The 15,493-nt window shown below is 42.8% G+C and overlaps 1 protein-coding gene across 2 annotated transcripts in view; it reads left to right on the top strand.

The window, feature by feature from the left end:
* The first annotated feature begins 1,329 nt into the window (after positions 1–1,329).
* Positions 1,330–15,493, top strand: part of MAN1A1 (mannosidase alpha class 1A member 1) — a 173,237-nt gene continuing 159,073 nt past the window's right edge. The window contains exons 1-2 of one of the 2 annotated variants that reach the window (XM_030853578.3): positions 1,330–1,608; positions 1,811–2,659. In XM_030853578.3, coding sequence (XP_030709438.1) covers positions 2,051–2,659 — 609 coding nt within the window. In that variant the 5' untranslated portion in view covers positions 1,330–1,608; positions 1,811–2,050. Of the gene's footprint in view, positions 2,660–15,493 lie in introns of both variants that reach the window. The other variant, XM_070043481.1, reaches the window with a different exon arrangement.

Here is a 15,493-nt window from a genome sequence, read left to right as displayed (position 1 = left end):
GCCATACAGTTGGCTTTATCAAACAATAATTTCCCATTAACAGAAACTTTGGGTGTATGACTCATTTTACACAAAACAAATAATGATCGTTAAAATGAATACTTAAATGAAAACTGTAATAAGGATTTTTAATTTTATTTTTTATTTTCTCACACAGTCTAACACCTGAAAACAACTACATTATGGGCACCTTCCTGAAAGGTGTCAGCTGTTTCCTTTTTTTTAAAGACAACAAGCAGAAACAGAGCTCAAATCACGTTTCCAGAGAAAGGTGAGGGATATAGGATAAGGCTGCTACAAACTAGCTTTCACAAGTGGGAAATGGGAAGTCAGTCAACTCTTTCCTCTCTGATAACCCTTTATTTGAAGAGCGACAGGGGAATTACGAACACATTTTGTAAAATAATGCTGTCTTGAAGACAATCTCTGGTGGACCAAGTCCTTACTTCCCTCGAAGTGGTCAAATCCAAGACTTAATTTCAACAGTGTTGAAACTTATTACTTGAAGCTATGGCAGCACAAAACTGTCTTCTTTAAATGGAAAATATGACCAACTTGCATGAGATAAATTAATTTTGAAAGTGGGAGTGGGTGGGGGAGCTACACAACTTTTTTTTTTTTTTTTAAAGGGGGCTGAGGATGAACACGAAGACTCCCTAAGCAACCACAAAACCATTATAAAGTCTCCGGATGTAAAGGGATGTTCGACCGGACAGCCCAAAAGCTGAGCTCAAAAGCTCTCCAAATCACAGCTCCTCACCGAGGGACTTTTGGGTTAACGGCTACCGAGCACTGGGGGAATCCCTGCCTTGGGTTAAAGGAGGATAACTGGAGAAAAGACGCACGTCATAACAATCTGGCAATTCTCTGCAAGACCCTGTCCTTCTTGGCCCTCCTCCGGGCGGGCCCCGCACGGCCAGGCGCAGGTCCGAGGGGACGGCGGGGAGGTCCCGCATCAGCCCAGGCGCCTCCCCCAGCAATTCGAGACCAACCGCCCCTGGGACCCGGGCCCGAGGCCGGAGCGGGATAAGCTCCCCAACCCCGTGCCCCGCCCGCCGCCTCCCGCCCTTGGCCTCCGCAGCGGGTCTGGCCACCCTCCCCGCCGCCACCCACACCCGCCTCGCGCCTCCGGGCCCCGCTACCTCCCAGCCCCCGGCCGGGCCCCTGCGAGGCTGCGCTTCCCGTAAACTCCCCTCCCGGCGCTGCCCCCGCCCCGCCTCGGCCCCGCCCCCGCGGGACCCTGAGCCGCTCGTGATTGGCCCGGCCGCGCCATCACTCTCGGGCCGCGTCACCGCCCTCGTTTCCGACCGCCTCGAGACCGGCAGTGGTGTTAGTGCTTGAGGAGCCGCGGTGGAGGGCGTCTTGCTCCCCCGCTCGCTCCTGCTCGCCCGCAGGTCGGCGCGCTAGCCCAGCTGAGCGGCTACCAGCGCTGCGGGGCGGCCGGGCTGCACGCGCACCCGCCAACTGGGAAGCGGAGACACAGCTAGTTCGAGCTTCGGGATGAGGAGCGGGCGAAGTTGACTAGCCCCCCTCCACCCACGCTGCGCCTCTGCGGCGCAGAGGTGCGCTGCCCTCTCCAGGAGGTGCCCGCGCACGGCTCTGCTCCAGGTGTGCACGGGACAGCCCGCCCCCGAGACCTGCAAACTTCACCCGAAGTCCAAAGTGTGAGCTCCGAGGGCGGTGCCGGGAGCCGGACTCCGTGTAGGGAGAGCTGTCCTGGCGGCTCTCGCGGCCGTCGGAGGGCGGAGACCGGTGGAAACTTTATCACCATCATCGTAGTTACTACGGTTTACTGTTGTTCTCCCCGCAGGGGCTGCAGCGAGAGCTCTGTCGCGCCTGTTTATTTGCCAGAGGAGCCGCCCCGGGGAGAAGACTCGGAGGGGAGTTGTCTCCCCAAGGGATACCTGCAACTCAGGCGGGGGGTTTGGGCGGCCTGGATGCGCAGAACCCAGCCCCGCAGCCGCTGACGCCGGGCGGCGGCGAAGTTTGGCTGCTGAGCGGCGCGGCGCAAGGCCACTGGACAGCGGGCAGCCAGGCGGCAGCGGGAGCGATGCCGGTTGGGGGCCTGTTGCCGCTCTTCAGTAGTCCCGCGGGCAGCGGCCTGGGCGGCGGCCTGGGTGGGGGGCTCGGCGGTGGCAGGAAGGGGTCCGGCCCCGCCGCCTTCCGCCTGACGGAGAAGTTCGTGCTGCTGTTGGTGTTCAGCGCCTTCATCACGCTCTGCTTCGGGGCGATCTTCTTCCTGCCGGACTCTTCCAAGCTGCTCAGCGGGGTCCTGTTCCACTCCAGCCCCGCCCTGCAGCCGCCCGCCGACCGCAAGCCCGGGCCCGGGGCGCGCGCCGAGGACGCGGCAGATGGGCGAGCCCGGCGCGGCGAGGAGGGCGCGCCCGGGGACCCCGCGGCCGCCCTGGAGGACAACTTGGCCAGGATCCGTGAAAACCACGAGCGGGCTCTGAGGGAAGCCAAGGAGACCCTGCAGAAGCTGCCCGAGGAGATCCAAAGAGACATCCTGATGGAGAAGGAGAAGGTGGCCCAGGACCAGCTGAGTAACAGGGTGGGGTTCAAGATGCTGCCTCCAGTGGACTTAGCACCACTCGTTGGGGCGATTGACGGGGAGCCTGCCGACGCCGCCATCCGCGAGAAAAGGGAGAAGATCAAAGAGGTGAGTGCACCCGGCTAGAAATCCCTGCGGACTCGCAGTGTTTTTCTGGGAGAAACGACAAACCTTTGAAACTCTTTAAGACTGTAACATTACAGTGTGGGGAGACATGGTTTTCCACTTACACCAGGTGCAGTATCAAAGGCTCTTTCGTTTCCATTTCAGTGTCAGAGTAGATGGGGCCAATTATTATCTGAGGTTGAATCCCGTTGTTCTTAACTTGCATGCTCCGGTGAGCATAAGCCACACAAGGTAGGTATTAAATACATGGGCAGGTGCTGTGCAAACCTCCTCTTTCACTGCCTGATCCATGGTTAATCGTCCCTGAGAGCAGTGACAGTGAAGGTTCCAAACAGCCCTCTAATGAGGCTTGGACGTGGCTTTGAAATGAAGCTTGCATGTAAACGCAAAGTATCAATCACGCATGATAGAAATGTTCTAACAGCAAGCCAGCACACCCCGCGTTGGGTCAGGTGGCCCCATTCTGCCAGGTGGCATCCTGTGTGTACTTACAGCCTATAAAGGTGAAACTCGAGAACTTCCTATCATAGGGAGCACACTGTTGTTTACTTTTCAAAAAATGGAAAATGTAAAAGGCCAGCCTACCGCCTCTTGCATTTCGGGTGTAGTCAGAAAAACAGTACTCCATGTGATGCAACAGGTTTTCCTCCACAGCAGCACAATGATGACAAACTTAATCTAGGACAAACATGGACTTTGATAAGTCTTTCATAATTTCTTTCCTGTGTTTTTCAGTTAGAACTTGTAACATGTGGTTAGTTCATGCCTAGCTTAAAGCTGAAGAGGACCTTCCAAATCCTTTCGGACTGTCATTTTAAAGATGAAAGTTGAAGGGTCCAGAGCCCGAGAACCAGTTAGTGATTGAGTCAGGACTTGAAGCCCGGACTTCCTCTTGTCACCAGGCTCTCTGTGGACATGCCTCCTTTTACAGCTACTCTCCCCTGTGAAACTATGCCAGCCTGTTTTTTTTTACACAATCCAAGAGCTGCAGGAACCATTATTAAAAGCATTTCATCTCAAATCTTGATTCCAATTTCTAAAATACATTATGAATGGAAGTAATATATTTGTCATTTTTTAAGGTTCACAGAGTCTCTGTGAAAATAAATTTTGTGTTTTGACATTGGGCAGGTAATCAGGAAAGGAAGCTTCCTGATTCCCCCCCCAATTTTCAGAGACAATTTTGAGGTTGTGAAGAGGTACCTAGCTTAAGTGGCTCCAGAATGGAGGCAGCTTGATTGTTGTAGGATTTCTGATTTTAGTATAAAGACCAGATGAATTTGGTTAAGCTGTAATTGAGCAAGTTTAAGTGGCTTTGGGTGCCTTTCAGTTTACCCTAGGCAGAATGCCTTGATTCATCCCTCCTGTGCAAGTAGCTTCCTTCCACAGCCCATCAGCCTTTCTGCTTTGAGACCCTTCCTCAGGCATAGAACCCTCCTAGACTTGAGCGGGGGCGGGGGGGGGTTGGATTTTACTCCCTGTGACAACTTCTGTCTAGCAGTTTCCGTTCTCCAAGAAATCCTGTCAGTGCTGCAAAACCAGGAAGGTGGAAAAAAGTCTCTGCTTTCACCAACCATCTCCCTCTCCTCTTCATCTCTCAGCCTCCTTGAAAATAGCCAACCAAAACCCATAGATAATTTAGCCCCAAATTTGTATCTGCTTATGTTTCTCTTAAGTTTGAAGCAGTGTAATTCACACGTTTCATTCCTCTAAATTCCTATGCGCTGCCAGTTAGTGCAGATCACAGGAAATTGTCCCAGGAAATTATTTTAAATACTAAAGATGCATGGATGTGAAAAAGCTATCAGTGCTGACCAGTAGTGATTAAAAGTGCATCTAGAGCAGAAGCACTAAGACAGTAGCAGTCAATTCAGGACAGCATATTAACAGTTAGTGATTAGAAGCACTAAGACAGTAGCAGTCAATTCAGGACAGCATATTAACAGTTAGTGATGCATATCTGTCCTTATTAGATCCATGTTATCTATGTCTCTAGATCAGAAGGTCTTAATGAACCACATAAAGGAAATTTATGTAGTTTCCTATGTCCATGTGGTGCTAACATCTTCGCACCTAGATGTTTTGAAACTGCCCAGTCTTGGCATAAAGTGGTTGAACTAAATGGGTTCTTTAAAATTTCTTGTTGCGGTGAGAACCCAGGGGGCAGGGAAGCCAGCATGATTAGCTTCAGTATTTAGTCAAAAGCTAACGGGAAGGAATGGATTATGGATTTTCATCAGATTAGTTCAGGCAGATGTGTTCCTTTGTAAACCAAAAAAAAAAAAAAAAAGTTACTCATGTTATTCTAAAAGTACACTGTAAATGTTCAGTTTTAGAGAGGAAAGAGTGGTTGCCCGCTGTGAATAAGGCTCTGGACTTTACACATCTAGATTCAGTTCAGGTACCACCATGTATGCCCTGTCATGGACCAACGGATCTTTGCCTTGATCTTGATTTTTATCGTTCCTGTATTTTCTAGTTCTCTTCATATACTTGGGTTCTCTGTCACACCTGAAAGTACTAACAGTTTTATGGGTAGAATTTAGAAGGTATAAGCAAGTCTCACATGTTGGGAGCTTGGACTGTAATATCTGAGCCAAACTTTCACTTTGTAAATTTGGTTTAAAGACAGCCAGTGCTATTTTTATATTGCCAACACAGCTGTGTTACTGGTACCCTGGTAAATTTTTAACAAATTTGTGCTAAGGGGAAACACTTTCTCATTTCAAATAGGATATTTATTGCCTAGCACCCTTCACATAAAGGTGCTACGTGCTTCCCAGTTCTGATCGCTGATGGGTGGTAAACATTTGATGTAAAACTTAAAGCCGAAATGAAGACAGCCCCCCACCCCATGAAAACTTTGTAGATAAATTAACTCTGGGATTTCCCTGAAATTTACAGCACACACATAGTGCATATTCTCATGAGATTGATCTTTTAAAAATTGTGCTCAAGTGGTCCTTAACTTTAAAAAGCACTGGTAGACAAACGAAGTACAGAAGTTAAAGACCACCATGGAATTTTTAGAAAAGTAGTCCATTTTTCCTTCCACCCCAACTCTTTTTTAAAATCAGGAAGCTTTTGCGGGGAGTCACTACAAAGAGCCTGCACTGTCCTTTAGGATTAGAGCCCTAATTATCAAATTATCAGTGGGATTCCTCCCTTCTCAGACTGGAACTCCTACCAGTCTAAGTGGGGTGGGGGTGGGGAGGCTGACAGCCAGCTTTGGGCCTATCAGGTAAGGTTTTCGGACCAGTTAGCTGTAGGGTCACAGTTGTCTTCTCTAGGTTTCTCCAAACAGGCTTTAGTTTTTAATTCCAGAACTATTTATAATAAAAAGTTGAAAGAAAATTTTCATATTGATGGCTAATGGTGAATATATATTTTTATGCCTTACACTAGCCTTAGGTTGTTCTAGAGTCTATAATTTATGTTAACTATTGACAATTAACCCTTTTATTAAAGGTCAGACATAGGAATAATCTACCTTGACCTATTAAAACAAGACATTTTTTATTTGAAACTTAACTTATTTGTGTGGGTAGTAGTGTGGAAAATAATATTTGCAAAATAAGACCACAGTTTGAAGACCTGAGTCTGAAGGAGCTTAGATGTCCTTGGGTTACCTTGCCTGTTCTGCTCACCCTGTTCTGAAACACACTGGACATTGAACATGGGCAAATGCAAGATTTCCCCACTCTTTGGACCTTTCCCAGAGCAGGTAGGTCATGGAGTGTTTGTAAGAGGCTTCTCTCTTTAACAAGTAAATAAATAAATTAAGGTGTCAACAGTGTATGTATTAGAGTAGATGTTGACTGTTGAACATTAATATACAAAAGCAGGAGAAGATTGTTAATGGATAATCAGTTATGCTCAACTTAATTTTCTGTAAGCTATTGATAATTTGTCTGGGAGGAGTATTCTGTCTTCCTCATATTGGGTAACTTAACATTCTTAACATTCATATAAAGGAACTCTATATAGGACCTAAAACCTAGTTTAGGCTGTGGAAAAGAGGTTAAAAAAAATGCATTTTTGAGTAAATGCATCTGCATCTCTTAGGTGAGCTAATAATTAAACCACTTTGAGAAATTTTTGCTAATGTTTCACATGTGTGAAAAGTGTCTCTGGATGAGATCTGAATTTGTTGGGCTTCAGCAGCTTAGTTAACATATTTGTATTAAATTATTTAATAAGCTATGGTAATACAAATTCTTTATTAGAGAGCGTTTAAAGCATGTGTCTCAAGGTCAGAGGGGAGGAAACCCAACAGATCAGTGTGAGGGCTAAATATACATGGGTAGATCAGCACTGCACTGGACCCTGCTTATACCTCATAACCCAGTAGAGAACCTGTGGCCTTTTAAGTTCTTTATGACCTGCAAAACCACAAAAATGTATGTGTTTGTCAAAGGTAAGTTTTGGTTGGTCAAAATAGGAGCAGCCCCCCTGTGGGCTCCAGGGATACTGTGACATGCCTTTTCCCTAAGTAGGCAAAAATGATACAGGAGAAGCCAATGTTTGGTAGTTCAAGGAAGAGATTCTTTCTTTGGGGAAACTAAGTCTTGACTTTTCCCTCAGTGTTCTTTGTCTAGCACCTTGTTTAGTGTTAAATAATTGAACAACCTGTAGTCCCCCACCCTTTACTACTAAATATGTTTAAAGGTTCTTTACACAAAGTCTGCAAAATTTTTTTTCTGTTACCAAAAATATGCCTTAAAAATTATAACTCTCTGATTTTTAAAAGTAAACATATGCTCTAAGCCATAAAATATTGTATCTGAATGAGACTTTAGAGATAGCTACAATAGAGGCAACTGAGATGCAAAGATTGTTCTGGAAATCACTTTGCTAGTTAGTGGTAGAGTTGAGAATAGAAGCCCAATCCTGGATGGAATGTTGCTCATTATCCTGACATGGCTTGTCTCCTAAGTAAAATGCCAGAGAGGTGTATAAATTGACTGCCTATATTCATTATTTGCAGACACTAATGTCAAGTGAGTACAAAACATGTACAGTCCTGCAGTATTATAACTTTGACCTCGTATTAGTTAAGTTACATTAACTATAGTAATTAAAAAAAACAAAACTTACTAGGGGCATAATTCAGAAGGCCTCTTTTTAAAACCACCCAGGGAAAATTTGATGACATCTTTTTCTCCTTATGAAGATATCTGCAGGAAACAGAGGCATTAGTAATCGTTCAATTGGTCATTCTTTACAAAGAGAGATGGGGGAGAAATAGGGAGAAAAAAAGAGAAAAGGTGTGGGCCAACGTCGAGGAGCTCTTTTAAACTATAAATGTACATGCTCTTTGGACATTGTGCAATGCATAACAGAAGAATGGAAAGCTAATCTGAAGGAGTATGTGTTTTTAAAAGTAGACATACATTTAATGATATCACTTATCTGTGGAATCCATGATATATGACAAACTAACGAATATAACAAAAATGAAGCAGACTCACAGATATAGAGAGCAAACTGGTGGTTACCAGTGGGGAGAGGGAAAGCGGAGGGGGGCAATATAGGGATAGGGGAATAAGAGGTACAAACTATTAGGTGTAAAATAAGCTGCAAGGGGATGTTGTATAACATGGGAATATAGCCAGTATTTTATAATAACAATAAATGGAGTATAACCTTTAATCACTGTACTATACATCTATAACATATAATATTGTACAGCAACTACACTTACATTTAAAAAAAAAAGCAGACATACATTTAAAAATCACACCAATCTGTGGTCTCTTCATTATAGGAGCACATAGTTCTCTTCACCCAAGTAGGTCCTGGAGATTCTCTGGATGATTTTTACCTGCCCCTGCTCCATTCATTTGCAACAACATGGTGTTGTGAGAAGGGCTAGTTTTGGGAGTCAGTTGATTTGGGTCTGAATCTGGCCTCTTCCATTTACTAGCTTTGTGACCTTAAGCAAATTGCTTAATCTGTCAGAGCTTCAGTTTTGTCATTTGTAAAATGGAGGTAGTAAACGTACCCACTTTGTTGGATTGGAAAGTTTAAATGTGATCATCCGCACAGAGCACTTAGAATGGTATCAGGTATGCAGGGAGTGTATAATAAATGTTGCTTGCTGTTCTTACTGTTCTTAATCACTACCTAAAGCCATTAAGCGGAGACGACATTGTTTCAGCTACTGTTTAATACATGAGGGAAGTGAGTAAGCATGTTTCAAAAAGTTATCAAAAACAGTTTAAATTAGGTTTGCTTAAAGGGATACATTTCCAGTTCAGGATGATCATTCCAGACAGCTATGATTTTACTGTGCTACTGTCAACTCTGATTTTCTCACATTCCTGCCAAATTCCAAAAAACTTTTGCTATCCTTAAAATTACATACTTTTCCAGCTTCTGTAGTTCAAAATATGTGTTAAAGAACTAGTCTCTTTCTCACAGTCAGATGTGCTTGTTCCTGAAGTACCATCTTCTCAGAATGATCACAGTTCTTGAGTTACTTCCTTAAGTATTGAAATTGTTCCCCGAAATAGAGAAAAAGAGGGATTAAGTAAAATGCATTTTAACCTGTTTTGTCTTTGGAGGAATGTTTTTAAGAAGTGAGAAGAAAATTATTTTAGATTTGGCAAAAATTTATGTAATTGTGGTCAATTCTATAATCAGAGCTCAGTCTGTCACCTGGTAGTCAAAATTCACATAAATCAGCTGTACTTCGTAACTCACAGATTTTGGCCTTTTTTGAGAGCTTTGAAATTAGATTTACTAAGGTATCAGGCCCAGAAGGACCTCAGAGATGCTTAACCCCGGTACTCATTTTACATATGCCTGTGAGCTGTGACTTCCTGAGATTCCCCCAGTGCACTAACTACAGAGCTGGAAACTGCCTCTTAGCTCTCAGGCCCCTGTGAGATGCCTGTGACATCTTGTCTCTAATGAGAACATACGCTTTGGAGGCTGGCTGGCCTGGCCCTCCCTCCTTCTCAGCCCTGTAGCAGGCCAGCAGCAAGAAGCCCACTGAGACCGTCCTAGAAGGAAAGCAACCCTGGTTAGTTCCTTTGCTCTGCAGAATGCAGCAGCACTGCACCCCCCCCCCCCCCACACACACACTGAGTCCTGATAAAGACTTCTGTGATCATTAGGTGCTTGAAAGAAAACCAAATGAGATTAAGGCTTAAGAGCATTGCAGCCCTCATTCCTGTCATGAATACTCTGGCAGTTGCTTTAGGTACATTAGAGCCCAGCAGAGCTGCAGATAATCCAGAACAGAGATAATGAAATTAAAAAGCCCATGTAGCCTTTGTTACTTAGTTGACTTTCGTAACTAAAACGCTGCCTCACTTCCTTTTTACTGCCAGTCCATTTGTCTCCCTCGCTCTTAAGCTTATCAAAGGCCCAGTCCCTCATTTGCTCCTGTACTTTCTGGTCACTGTTGTTCTACATCCTTTCATACAGTGACACGCAGGTCATATTATATTAACTTTGATTTGTTAATATTATTAACATTTATATTAACTTTTTATTTTTATATTAAGTATTATATAAATACTTTTTTATGTATTTATATATGTGGGTCTCCCATTAGATTGTCCTGTCTCCAGTGCCTAGTGTGAAGGTGCTTAGTATGAGAGAAGGACTGGAAGTGAGGGGATAAAAACCTGGTGAAGGGTGCCGAGCTCTGCAGGGGTGGCTTAATAATACAGCGCACTATGCACTAAGACAATCTTTGTTGCAACACTTGCCTAGGCCAGGAGTTTATGAGAAAAGGTGCAGTAATAATGATGTACATGGGCCTGTGAATGATTGTGGTTGAGACATGAACTTGGGCCATCCAAAGACCATGAGCTATTGCTGGAATCTTCATATCTGCCAATGGAAAGATCTTTTTTGGGGGCCCAGCTGTGTGGCTTGAGGGATCTTAGTTCCCCGACCAGGGATCGAACCCGCCCCCCCCCTGCAGTGGAAGCTTGGAGTCCTAACCACCGGACCGCCAGGGAGGTCCTGGAAAGGTCTTTTCAAAGTCCCATGAAGAGCACTTGATTCTCCTAAGGGACAAGAGGGTCCAGAGATAGGAGTCCAGGGCTCATGGTCTACACTGGGGGTGGCCACGTCCAGCTTCCCTGAGCTGATGTTTGAGCCATGATTGACTCTAGTTCCTCTTTCACAAGAATACGTGCTGCAACTACTAATAGTGTTTAGTAGTTGTGTTTCCTCACTGTATGTCTGTCTGTTTGGGCGCAAAGCAAAAGGACAGACCTGTGGAATGATGAAGGTAGCACGGGGTGTATACCTAGTCTCAAAGTCTCATTCCCAGCTGCCTGAAATTTCACCATCAGTGCCTCCCTTTTGTTGATGTATTGCTTCTTAAAGGCTGCTATTAAAACAATATCACTAAACTTGCCCAGCAGGAATTATTATACTTTGAGATTTATCTTAACGAGGGTGAGAATGGGTTTGTAAAAGAAGCAAGTATCTTTCACTGTGTTATTTCATTATAAAGTAACACTTGCTTAGGAAAGAACATTTTGAAAGTACACAAGAGTAGAAAAAAGAAAAAAAAAATCCTTCACAGTTCAATCACTGTCACAAGCAGTGTCAACACTTCCTGCCCCAACATATAGGTTATTTTTCCCCCAGTTATAACCACACTATGTATACATGTTTTTTTTTCATTTTCTTTTAGTATAATTTTATAATGGCATAGTATATGAAATAGAAGCATCATAGTTTATTTAACCATGCCCTTGGACCTGAACATTTAGATTTTTTCCAGTTTTTTTATTTTAAAATGCTGAAATAAACACCTTTGTCCATTAAGATTCCAGCTCATTTTTCATTGCTGCCCCCAACCCCATGAGTAGGATTTCCCCTTAAATTCCTAGTAGAGGAAATGAATAAGTCAAAGGATCGTAGTACATTTTGAGGGATGACTTTCCAAAAACAATGTATACTTCCACCTGTAATGTAGTGAACCTAGTCTTGACTCTATATATTTCATGGGTGATGAAACAGTATCTTATATATTTAATTTTCCTTTCTTTAAGCAGCATTTCCTCCTGGGTTGGGTGACTAGTTGGATTTCCTCACTGTGAGTTGTATAGGACAAGGAGGCTTTTAAAGAAGCAGGATTGGGACGAAGGCAGAGCTTGGAGACTAAGAAGTGGGTGTCAGAGAAGATGGATCTGTCAGGCACATGGCTCCTGAAGGGGGCAAAGTCCTGAAAGGCAGTGGACAGCGTTGTCTACTAAACACAGCAGCAAAATTTGCCTCTTCCCTGGGCTGGACCCCTAGGATTATAAGTGCCCTTTATTGATAGGAGTACCTACCAAGCATGTTGGAACAGCCTGCCTTCCCTCAGCCAAGATGCAGCCCACCAGCTTCCAGCAGCTCATCTTCATTGTTATCGTTGGGTTTTTGCATCACATATTTGAGGAAGATGTTGGCCTCTCTGAAGATCTGGGAAAGGAGGGATGGAATCTTCTTTTTTAGAATTCATCAGGATGGCTTCCTAATATTTTAAGATCATAGTTGAAGCTCAGAAATGGTCCAAATAGAATTTCAGAAGTGGTTTGTTGTTTTTTTTTTTTCCGTGGTGCCAGAAAATGGCAAGTCTGACAAAGCTGAATTCTTAAAGAAGAAAAATTAACCAAAAGGAAATTGTCAATAAGATTTCAAAGCAATATACATGTTGACGTTTGAAGGGGCAGGCTGGTCTTATATATTAGAGGCCTTTGGTGTCTTAAATAGGATAAATGTGCATTTTGTCTAAGGTATTTTATTTTAGAATAAAAGAAAAGCATGCTTTATTTATGAAGTTTAGGCTTTTTTTTTTTTTGGCTAACTCCAAATAAACGTGTTTTTAGTCATGCTTTTTTGAGGTAGTGAGGAGCTGCACATTTCAAAATGTATTTATATTCTGACCTTGGTTAGTTCATAAAAGTCTGCCAAATGCCAGAACTGTTTAAATTTGGCTTTGAGACTGTGTTAACATGGTGAATAATGGTTGACATAAATGTACTATATTATTTTTATAAATTGTGGTTTAAGATGATAGTCATTTTAGAATATTTAGGATGCTGTTCTCTGAGACATGTTATTTTTGTAGTCAACTAGCAGTGTTGATTGTCAAAATGTATCTAGTCAACTACAAGTTTTCATCTCATGATTAGAAATGCGTCAACGAGGTCCATGTTGTGATTTCAGGAGTTAGCCTGAGTCAGGTTTATAAGGCATTCTTGGTAAGTGTAAAAGGAAGTTTATGTAGTAAAAAACGTGTTTTATGATTGGCATGTGTTTAATACATTGTATACGTTCACTCATATTAAGCATTTTGGTTAGTCTTCATTATTTAATCCTCCTAGGGCTTGCTTAACTTAGAATGTGTGATGAAGAGCTTAGCTTAAAAAAGAAAAAAAAGCAGGTGGGGTGAGCAGCTAATTGGAGGAGCATAAAAATGAAGATGATTTATTAACTACTGTTGAAAGCAGCTTTAGCAGTTACGGTGAATAAAAATTATGATTTATTAAGTGTTCTATCAGTAATAAGATAAAGCCACAGCAGAGGTTAGAAGTACTTCTGTTTTCACTTACTCTGAGAGTACAGAATCTCTGTGATGTTGGTTCTTCACAGTCATGAATCTGTTACAGGACTGTCATGTTAAGAGCAGGAGAAAGAGCTTCCCCTGTATTCGTCCACTGGAGCCGTAGCCCTGGGCCTCACCCATAACAGCACCTAGTAAATATTAGTTGAATAAATACACCTTTTTAATACCAGGAGGAATTACTTAGGTTAAGTGTGACACCCTCCCCCCTTTAAATAATCACATATTCCCAAAGTGGTGTCCACTCATCTTTGGAACCCCTGCTACCTGTCCTCATGGGCTACAGGCCATTGTCTTGGAGGGGAGACCTGATTTTTTTTTATAACAGTCAAAAGTCATTCAGAACCAGATCTAGTGAATAAAGAGATTCATCAATGTAGGAATCATCTTTTCTAGTTTTAAAGTTGTTTTTAGAATGATTTATAAAGTGAAAAGCTGTATTCATTTTCTTACATGACTTGTAAACTGGCTGTGAAGGTGGTTCATAAAAAAAAGTCTTTTGAGCAGATGTAACATCACTGAAATAAATGTGGGTACTTGTGAGATTCTTTTGAAGGTCGACACTTACTTGAATATAAAAAGTCCTGTTTTGCTTAAAAGTTAGTCTGCTTTATATTTACACTCAGCATTTTTTCATTTTTAAATTAGGTAGAGTCCTCATTCATTTCTGTTCATTATTATCTAGAGCTGTGGACTACATTTAATAAGAGTTGTCATTTTTCTTACATTTCAGTTTTGTACATGGTACACTGTAATTAAAGTTAGTGTGGGTTTTTTTTTTTTTCCCCCTATCCCAGCAAACATTTTTGGGAGACCATGGTGTTTTTATAAACAGTGCCTACAATACCACATTGAAATGAAAAGTCATAGGTTAGGTGTTATTTCCACGAAATTAGAATTTAATAAAAATTTTCTCTGTAAGAAGGTGTAATATTTTGAGAAAGAACCTTAGTCTTCTGTTTCCCAGTTTAATATTATCTCTCCTGAAAAGTGTTGTCTCATAGAAATAATTGCATGGTAGAGGCTCTGTAAATTTCATGAATTTGCACATGGTCCCTTTTCCAGTTCATTCTGCAGATCACTATTAGATTAATCTTCCCAAAATATCACTTCTCTCATGTTGCCCAGCTCAGGTTTTAGTGGGCCTCGTTTCCTATGGAGCACTGATTCAAACTTTAGCCAGCTTGAGAGTCACCTGGAGAGCACGTTAGCACTCAGATTGCAAGTTGCTGCTTCCAGAGTTTCTAATTCAGTAGGTCTGGGTGGGCCCCAGAATTTGCATTTTTAACATATTCCTGTAGGTGATGCTGATACCACTGGTCCAGTGACTGAAGTTTAAGAAACATTGTTCTATAATGAAGTCCCAACTCCTTAGGCTGGCATTCATTGTCTTCTACAAATCTGCCTCAGTTTGCTGGAGTCACATCCCTTAAATTAGGAAGGACTCTGTGCTTCAGCTAAACTTGCATAGGTACTGTCTCCAAAACACACCTTGTTTTATTCTTCACAAATGGAGTGTCTTCTCATTTGCGCAAAAATCTGTGCCTCCTTGAAGCCCTCTCTCACATTCCCAACCTTTACTGATCTCTCCCTTCTCCGAAGTCATGTGGTATTGATTGTTTCTGTCTTTGGCCTGTTTGTTGCTAAGTTCATGGGCATGGTTATCTTCCATCTGGAGTTTAGACCTCCTCAGTGTGGAGACGCCTTTTTCTACTCCATAGATTCATGGTCCAGAAATTAACAGTGGAGGGCAGTTTGTCTTAAATACAACCAAAATGAGAAACAATTTAAGTATGTCACCAAAATTCTTTACAACCTACTCAGACGGTGAGACAAGATGGCAGAGTAGAAACCCTTCTGAGCCTCCCCTTCCATCTGTGAAATGGGGCTAATAATTCCCTTTTGCAGAGTTCTTCTAAGAATTACAGTAGAAAATGTATGTGAATCTCTCTGCACGATTCCTGGTACATAGCATTATTCAATAAATAGTATTTATTAGCAACTAGGGATTGATTGGAGTAATAGGTTAAGAAAAGGGATTGTTGGTAAGAACTGGTTTTGAGAAGTCACTTCCAGGAAAGAAAAGGAAGTTTGGGCTGCAGTATTGCTGTGTTAACCAATAGTTTTATTTTCTGCTGTTACCTCCCTGCTTAGTTGTTGTTGCCAAAATTACTGCTTCCCGTGGCAGGAAAGAAAACATTCTTTTGCCTCTTCAGTTGTCATCTCACAGAAGTGAT

This window comes from Globicephala melas, chromosome 14 (genome assembly GCF_963455315.2).
Source record: "Globicephala melas chromosome 14, mGloMel1.2, whole genome shotgun sequence".
NCBI classification, from domain to species: domain Eukaryota; kingdom Metazoa; phylum Chordata; class Mammalia; order Artiodactyla; family Delphinidae; genus Globicephala; species Globicephala melas.
Note: the sequence above shows the minus strand (reverse complement) of the source record. Positions and strands in the feature narration are given on the sequence as shown.